This window comes from Argentina silus (assembly GCF_951799395.1).
Source record: "Argentina silus genome assembly, chromosome: 22".
Classification (NCBI taxonomy): Eukaryota; Metazoa; Chordata; class Actinopteri; order Argentiniformes; family Argentinidae; genus Argentina; species Argentina silus.
In genome coordinates, this window is record NC_139676.1 from 10,074,752 (window position 1) to 10,084,751 (window position 10,000).

Below are 10,000 nucleotides of genomic sequence, written 5' to 3' on the forward strand. Positions count from 1 at the left end.
ACTAGCTCTGTCTCTCTGCTTCACTCTGCTTCACTCTGCACACACGCACACGCACACACGCACACACACACTCACACACTCACACATTCTCACACTCTCTCACACACACACACACGCACACACGCACACACACGCACACACACGCACACACACACTCACACACACTCACACACACACACACACACACACACACACACACACACACACACACACTCACACACACACACACACACACAAACACAAACAAGCATTTGCTAAGCATTTGTGAAGTTGTATGCGTGTATGTCTGTGTGTGCATGTGCATATGCGCGTCTGCATGCATACACATACGCACACACACACACACACACACACAGACACACACAGACACACACTCATACAACTTCACAAATGTTTAGTGCCGTAATCTGTGGGGGCTCTAAAATAATACCCCCCCACACCTGTTTTCACATGCTAATGTCAACTAATGAATCACACGCTGCATCTGCATCCGTTTGTCAACGCAGCGTTGGAGTCATGAGGAGGGGATGTGCTGGCAATCATCACTGCACTCCAGAACGGAACAAAGCAACATTAACTTGGAGGAGCACCGCGTCCAACCGTGAGAGGGGGGGAGAGAGGGGGGAGAGAGAGGGGGAGAGAGAGCACTCGATGGTTCTCACCATGATTGCCTTGGCCAATTTGGACACGCAGCAAGCGCGACGGGGATTGACAACAAGGCCCGATCTCATCAAAAAAAGCTGCGAATGAAACCTAAAAAAAAAAGTACCGCTCGTTGCGTGTTGAAACGGCTGGGTTTGAGCACCGGCAACAGCTCAGGCAATCATAAGGTAATTATGATGATGATTGGGTGTTGGAGTGGACCTGGCGAGATGGGGATAATGAATGGCGGAGATGAACTCCGCACAGTTTTTGCCAGAAACAAAGGAAACCAGACGCCCAAGCGAGTTGTGTGTCAACTGCAATAGGCAGGGGGACGAGTCCAGTCAAGTCACTGTGATCGCCAGTCCTGGTCCTGGAGAGCCGCCCCCCCCGCTGGCTCCTGGTTTTTTGTCCCCCAGCCTAGTCCTATCATCCACCCGACTTGAACTAATTGATCAACTGATCTTCAAAGACCTTGATTAGCTGATTCAGGCGTGTCAGTGCTGAGCTGGGACAAAAGCCTGCAGCGCTGCGGCATTCCAGGACCAGGAGTGAGGATCGGTGGTGTAGCACCCTTGCTGTACTGGATGTCTGAAGCTGCTCCCTTTGCTGTAGTGAAGCCAGTAGGCTGTGTAGCCGGTGAGCACGCTGTCCATGGTGCTGAAAATGACCCAACCCACTGAAGAGAGCTCTCTGTGTGTATAAAACAGTTGTATATTGACATATTTATACTGAAAACGTCTATTTTCAGCTTAAAATGTTCGATTTTGACTGCAGGGGGTCTTTCAACCCCTCAAGCTTTTGTTTCTGCCTAGACAGGGAAAGATGCTCTCCATAGTCCTGAAACATGGGGCCCCTCGCTAAAACTAGAGCAGATAAACACATCTAAGTTGAAAAAAAAGTCCCTGGAGAGTCACTTTGTTTGGTCTCATGACTTACTTGGCACTCTGTTGATGGCTTTGAGAGGGCGCAGTACCCTGACCGTCCTGATGGCGGAAAGGTTGATGTTCTGCAGGTCCAGGGAGTACTCCACCATCCTGGGGACCAAATACACAACACAGTCAACACACCTGATACGACAATAACATTGATATATTTGGGACAGGTTTCAGTTGCACTGGGTCATATATCGGTTGCCAGAATATGTTTCTGCTCGTATGACCTCAGGGGAGGCTGGTGGAGGTAGAAATCGGAGGGCACACATGTTTAATACCATTCCTCATTCCATTCCATGCATTACAATGAGGCCTGTCCTCTGAGACGTACCTCCACCAGCCTCCCCTGTTGGATGCCTCGGTAAATAGCAAGCTACTGTATAAGCAAGCGTTTGAATACACACATCATCAGGATACAACAGACAGTGAACTTTGAAGTCTTATCCGTCCTTCTGTATTCACCCCTCTCCTTAAACCCTCCAAATGTCTTCCACACAGTTGGGGGGGGGGGTCTGTTGTTTTTGGCTTGAATGCGAATGTGCAATACACACCAGAGACATTCACGCATCTGTGAGGCAAAGGTCAGAGTCCTGTAGGAGTGGGCAAGCCTGCATTCTGCACACACCTGCTGCCCCTACTGCTTCTCCCTTCACAGTAGGAGTGTGTACTGTTAGTGCGTGAGTGTGTAAGCCTGTGAGGGTATAAATGTGCAGTGTGTAAGTGTCTAAGTGCACAAGCAGCTACACGGTTCTACCTGCGAAAGCTCAGGAGATGAAAGCTTTGCTTTGTAAGAGAGAGGAGAACCGTGGGAATGTGAGAACATGAGCGGGAAAAGGGGAAAACATGGAGAGAGAGAGATTGAGAGACTTGTCGTCTGACCTATTTCCTGCACAGAGAGAGGAAGAGGAAGAGGAGAGAGAGAGAGAGAAGAAAGAACGAGAAAGACTTACCAAGAAGGGGGGGCGGAGGGAGAAGAGGAGAAGATATATGAGGAGGGATAATGAGGAGAGAGAGAGAGAAGGAAAGGAGATAAATGAGGGCCCGTTCAAAGGATGTAGGAAGGGCTGGAGGTAATTACAATAGAAAGAAATAGACGGGGAGGGCAGGGCCATAACCAGGGTCAGTGTTTTAGCAAGGTCAGTCATATCCCATATACTGTTGGGCAGGGGTTCCTAAAACATTTTAGTCTCGCGACCCCAAATTGACACCAATCATTTCCTATTAATTGTTTGATTTAAAATCCAAACTGTTGGGAGTATAACCTGAAGAGGGGCATCAGGAAGGCCAAGCACAACCACAAACTGCAGATTGAGGAGCACTTTCAGAACATCTCTGATCCCCGACGCATGCGGCAGGGCGTCCAGGCCATCACGGACTACAAGCCCAAAAATACAGCCTCCCCTACCAGCACTGCCTCCCTACCCGACGAGCTCAACCGCTTCTACACTCGCTTCGACCGGGACAGCAAGGACCCAGCCATCGAAGCTGAGCCCCGCCAAGACGACCAGCCCCTCACACCTCACTCTCTCCACACTGAGGTGTGCTGCACACTAAGCAAGGTGAAATCACACAAGGCTGCTGGCCCTGACGGCGTCCCTGGCCGTATGCTCAGGGCGTGCGCTGGGCAGCTGGCCGAGGTCTTCGCTGACATTTTTAACCTGTCGCTGGCCCAGGCAGTTGTCCCCACGTGCCTCAAGTCAGCAGAGTCTGCAGAGGGACACCTCTCTCCCCAGCCACAGACTGTTTGCCCTCCTCCCATCCGTTCCCGCACTAGCAGGCTCAGAAACAGCTTCTTCCCTGCAGCTGTTACTCTGCTGAACCCAGCGGTAGCCCAGACCCCCCCCCCCTACCAGCTGCCCCCCTCCACCCCCCAACAAGAGGAACATTAACTGCCAGTATCACTCTACTTTCCCCCCATACCTCTACTGGCTGCACACTCAGGACTTCAATTTAGCTTTTGCACTACTGCTTGTTTGCACATAGTATATTTATTGTATTGGTCTCTAATCTAATACGTCTTACATATATGTAACATACCTCAAGACCTATTGTTGTTCAACTGTACATATCATATTGATATTCATCTCATGTATATTCACCTATTTTATTCATGTATTTATACTCATTGTAATACCTTATACTGTAATACCTTATACTGTAATACCATGCACTGTCTACAATATCATGTGTTTTGCACTATGCCATCTGGTTAGATGCCAAACTACATTTCGTTGTCTCAGTACTTGTACTCTGTGCAATGACAATAAAGTTGAATCTAATCTATAGAGCTAAAAGAAGACAAAATGCTTTCCAATACTAATACTATATATATATATATTGTGGCAGACGGCAGGGAGCAGTGGGGAGAGTGATAATTGAAGGGAGGTATCTTGCAGCCCGCTGGCTTCAACCTCGGGCTTTATATGGACTTCCTGCCCCAACGAGGCAAACCTGTGGATCGTTAAGCCACAAGGGCTTGGGGATAAAAGAGGGAGCAGGCTGCCCAAAGTTTGGCAAGTACCGGGAGGAAGTATCTGTGTGATTACCTGTCGTGACCTGGACTGCCTTGGAGAGGAGTGTGAGAAATATCTGTGATTACCCGTAGTGAGCTGGACCGTTGGATTGCCCCCGCTGTGAATGGAACTGTTTTGTCTGAGGACCTGCTTTTTGGACTACCCCTGGATAACAGACTGAGTAAGGATTGTGGACTTTGAATGGATAGCTGAATTCTCCCCCCCCCCCCACCGCCCCCGGATGTAAATACCCCCTAATAAATGTTCAAATTGCATTTGAATTGTACTTTGTGTGTGTGTCATGTAATATCATAACGGATGGGGAAATTTCAAAGTGCAGACATTGCGAATGCGATACTGAGAGAAAGACAGACCGATAACCGGGAGGGGGAAGAAGAGGAGAGAGAGAGAGAGGACAGTGGGAGGAGGAGGAGAGAGAGAGAGAGAGGGAGGGAGAGAGAAGAGAAGTTAAGGATAATGAGGTGATAGAGAGAAAGACAGGGGGGAAAAAAAAACAAGGGCCCGCTCCAAGGATTTATAAAGCTCTTGAGATAATTACAATAGAAGGAATAAGACGTTAAGCGTACTCTCCGTCTACCTGGTGAACAGAGGGGAGGACTGCTGTCAGAGAGAGGTCAACCACAGAACAGGTGGTCAAGCCCCTGGAGGAGTCATAGACAGACTCCAGACCTGGAGGAGTCACACAGACAGACCAGGTCAAGCCCCTGGAGGACTCACAGACAGACTCCAGACCTGGAGGAGTCACACAGACAGACTCCAGACCAGGTCAAGCCCCTGGAGGAGTCACAGACAGACTCCAGACCAGGCCGAGCCCCTGGAGGAGTCACAGACAGACAGACTCCAGACCAGAACGAGCCCCTGGAGGAGTCACACCCACACAGTCTCCTCGCCAGGCCAGGCCAAGACCCGGGATGAGACCCACCTAGACAGACCCACCCACCTGGAAGACTCACCTACACCCCTCCCCTCCTGTATTTAAAGGTGTTGGGTTGGTTTAAGCATGGTCAAGACAGGAGGGAGATTCCGTCTTTTTTCCTTACACCATTCCATTCTGTAGGTTCAGAGAGAATCAATGCTTATGGCGACAACAGTGAAGAGATTGTCACTGATGTGTGTTTCCATATCTAAACATAACCAAACCCTTACAGTACTATATCATCATAGCAATGAGCATCTGTCACAAGTTTACAAACCACAATGTAGACCTGTAGCCATAGCGACAGCTGCCATCATTGTAGGAGATAACATGATAACAGTTCCAAATGAAAAAAGAAAACTACGGAAGAAAACGAAATAAAAAAAACGAAATCAATCAAGTTAAGATCAATCTTGGCCTGGGGGGATGCAGACAGACACGTATACGGTACGGCCCAATCCTTGATACAGCATTGACACTGTCTGTCTCCCTATAGCCCCCTGTGATCCGATACGCGGCAGGCGTTTTTTCGACTAGAGAGCAGAGTGTGGAGGAGAGATGCAAAATCTACTCACAGTCAGACGGACACTCTCATTCACCAGCCGAACCAGGCACCCAAAATAACATAGCCTTAGCGATCCATATTTCATATATAGTGTGTGTGTGTGTGTGTGTGTGTGCATGTGCGTGTATGTGCGTGTGTGTGTGTGTGTGTGCGTGTGTGTGTGCGCTTGTGTGTGTGTGTGCGTGCACACTTGTACTAATGTCAAACTAGTCCAAGCCCAAAAGGAGTGGAAGTGTAGAACTGCAGCCCAGCACTTCTCCTTTATTTCAATCATTCTGCTGTATCAGGGAGAATGAGCAGGAGCATGAAAACGGTGGCCTGTCAATTTGGACCATTTTTACACCAATTTGAGATAGTGCTCCCCATTCTGAGAAGTAATAGAGTGGACACATACACACACACACACACACACACACACACACACACACACACACACACACAGATACTGACACACAGACACATACACACACACGCACACCCAGGTGTACACACACACACACACACACACACACACACACACACACACACACACACACACACAGATACTGACACACAGACACATACACACACACACGCACACCCAGGTGTACACACACACACACACACACACACACACACACACACACACAAACACACACACACAGGTTAACACAGAGCTAGATGCTCTGAAATATGATTATAACACACAGTGTGACACACAGTGTACCAACAGGGATGAGTGTATTGAGAAGGCATACCAAATGACTAAGTCGAGGTGTCTGGACGCGCAGAGTCTCGCTGCTTTCAGACAGCTGCGTAAAATCAAACTGAAACCCCGCCGCATGCTGCCTGCGACTGCAGAATATACAGTAAACAAACACGTTGAGCTTGGGACTGCAGCGCTATGGGACTGCAGCGCACACACACACACATACACACACACACGCGCACACACAGACACACACAGACACACACACACACACGCACACACACACACACACACACACACGCACACAGACACACACACACACACGCACACACACACACACACACACATATACACACACACACACACTTTGAAGCTCTTACACTTCTGTTCAGCAGCAGGGTTATATAAGTCGCTGGAGGTGCAGTACAAGCACACACACACACACACACAGACACACACACACAGACACATACAGAGACACACACACACACACACACACAGACACACACACACAGACACATACAGAGACACACACACACAGACACACACACACACATAGACATACACACAAACACACACACACACACACACTAACTGCAGGGGAGACACAGCATGGAAGGCCGTGATCTGAGACTGCTGCTAAACATCAACATGAATATTTGAAGACAGCAACTGGGCTACTTTTGTTCAGAGGGGGAACAGGGTTTTCAATGGACTAGGAAAGCATAAATGTCTCTCCGTTATTCTCTCTCTCTCTCCATCATTTTCTCTCTCTCTCTCTCTCTCTCTCTCTCTCTCTCTCTCTCTCTCTCGCTCTATTTCACTCTTACTCTCACTGCTGTGTGAGACTGCAATACTGCAGTCCTGAATATTGTAGACACACACACACACACACACACACACACACACACACACACACACACACACACACAAAAACATACACAGGGATGATCGATTTGAATTTATTGTTTCTCGGAACGCTGTAAATGTGGCCAAGTTGCTAAGCAGAGCAAGTGTGTTAAACGGTATCACAGTTTAATTACAAACGTTCTCTATCTCGGGGTAACAGTAATCCAAGCCATAACCCCTGTAAAGCCTAAGCCCCACGCCTGCTCTAGACAATCTGCTCGCACGCACGCACACACACACACACATACACACACACACACACAGATACACACACACACACACACACACACACACACACACACACACACACAAACACACAGATGTGAACAGACACACACACACTCATACATATACAGGGGCATCTACAAACACACACACACACACACACACACACACACACACGCACACACGCACAGACACGCACACGCACACAAACACACACACAAACACACACAGATGTCAAAAGACACACACACACACACACTCATGCACATACAGGGGCATCTACAAACACACACACACACACACACACACAGTTATTAGTGTGACAGCCACACCCCGATTAGTGAACACAAATACGCAGCACTACCATATAAATCTTTCATGTCATGTCAATTGACCCTGCCTAGCCCCATTTAGCTTAGCATAGCACTAATGTACACAAGACTCACGCAGCATAGAGCGCTAGCTCCGTGTAGTAATTAGCTTCAAGCACACAGCCTAATGCATCGCTCTGCCACGCTCCCATGTGCAACGTTTCACATCTGCCTAGTTGCAAAGCTATAATTTATTCATTTAGCAATTAAGTGGACGGGGACAGCCCATATTTCTCACCATATCAATGGAGATGCGTCAGAGTTAGCTGGAGAGCTAATTTACATCGGCAGGTCTTATGAAACTACTGATGTGGCTCAGCTACCAGATTCATTGCACACATATTCACAGAGACCTAGCCCGTATATCGTGCCTGCCAAATACATACACAAAGGTGCCTAGTCTTGCAGGTATATAATGCTGTTAAACCGATAGCGTGTTAGGCTAGGTGATGTATTGAGGTAATATACACCAATGCTAGCGTAGCAATGTCTATTATGACTTGCTAATTGGCACCCAAAGGAGAGGTAAGTGTCTCATTTTATGGTAACACAGTCCACAGACTAATACTGTGGGAACAAAATGTAGAGCATCAATTATTAAAGGTGGGGAATTGGGGAAATATACTTATTGAGTCTCTAAGGGGGTAGCTTGGGCGAAAGGCTTTACACACTCTTTCTCTTCCACACACACACACACACACACACACACACACACACACACACACACACACAGACACACCGTATTTTTCGCTGGAACTTTTCTCGATCGTCAGTTCCCCTCATCCCTCTCTGCTGCTCTTCTCCCTCCTGCCTTTCCCCTCTTCCCTCCTCTCTTCCCTCCTCTCTTCCCTCCCCTCTGCCATCCTCTCTTCCCTCCTCTCTTCCCTCCTCTCTTCCCTCCTCTCTTCCATCCCTCTCACTCCACCCTCTCCCCTCTTTCCTTTCCTCTCTCCTGCTGTTCTCCCTCCTCTATGTGTGTGCGTACTGTATGTACCCTTCTGCTCTGATGTTTGTGTGTTTCTGTGTGTGTGTGTGTGTGTGTGTGTGTGTGTGTGTGTGTGTGTGTGTGTGTGTGTGTATGTTTGAGTGTGTGTTTGTGTGGGGTGTGAGAGTTTTAACGAGGCCCTGTTACATCTCCTGCTGAGGCCAGATGCTCATACAGATGCATCCGTGTGTGCGTGTGCGTGCATGTGCGTGCGTGTGTGCATGCGTGCTTGCGTGTGCGTGCGTGTGCTTGCGTGTGCGTGTAAACCTGGCTTGAGTGAGGCAGCAGCTGGCTGTGCTCAGTTAAAACATTTACCACCCCCTCAGTACACATCCTCTCCACAGCGACTCACATCACCCCACAACATCTCCCCACTATCACAACTCCATCAGAAACTGGTTGAGTCAAGTCCACAGCACACACTGGGGGGGGCAGAACCCTTTCAGAACCCTTTAAAGCATGCAGAACCCTTCAGAACCCTTTAAAACATGCAGAACCCTTCAGAACCCTTTAAAGCATGCAGAACCCTTTCAGAACCCTTTAAAGCATGCAGAACCCTTTCAGAACCCTTGAAAACATGCAGAACCCTTCAGAACCCTTTAAAACATGCAGAACCCTTTGGAACCATAAAAAGGTGACCAACTGAGACTGACAAACAGAAGCTGTACCACCCGTTCAGAAACACGTTCAACCAAACAAGCATCTAATAACATCTGTGATGGATCCAACTAGCGCTATTTAGCTAAAGTGCTAAAAGCCATTCACTTTCACTTATGAGGCCGCCTACCAAGCTAGCAAGCAATAACGGTTTATTTATGATATAATACTGCACTATAAATACACTATAAAAGCTCTGATTACCTCCAAAAAATATAAATACTAACAACATGAGCCTTTCCAAGGATCCAATACATTCTAACAGTACATTAAGCTACATCAATTCACTGCGGGGGGGGGGAAACGGATGTAGTAGCTATCATGCAAGTGTACCAGACGAGACAGCCCTCATTAAAGTCGAGTATGGCGAACAGATTTGATGTATTCACAAATACAACGCTCCTATCAGTAATATGTATCAATTACAGACTTCCATCTGGCCTGCGAGCTATGTATCACAGACAACTTGGCAGCTGGGAAATAAGAGGAGGATAGTTGAGATGCATTGGCATATGCATTAGTGCACAAACACACACACATAACTGTGTATAGTGCACACACACACAGACACAC

The 10,000-nt window shown here is 48.0% G+C and overlaps 1 protein-coding gene across 1 annotated transcript in view; it reads right to left on the reverse strand.

Annotated features, from left to right (window-relative positions):
* cacna1ib (calcium voltage-gated channel subunit alpha1 Ib) overlaps window positions 1-10,000 on the reverse strand; it is a gene marked incomplete at its 3' end in the record, with an annotated part of 72,028 nt that overhangs the window by 57,105 nt on the left and 4,923 nt on the right. Inside the window, 1 exon segment of the mRNA XM_083694363.1 lies at window positions 1,582-1,679. Within this exon segment, the coding sequence (XP_083550489.1) occupies window positions 1,582-1,679 (98 nt within the window).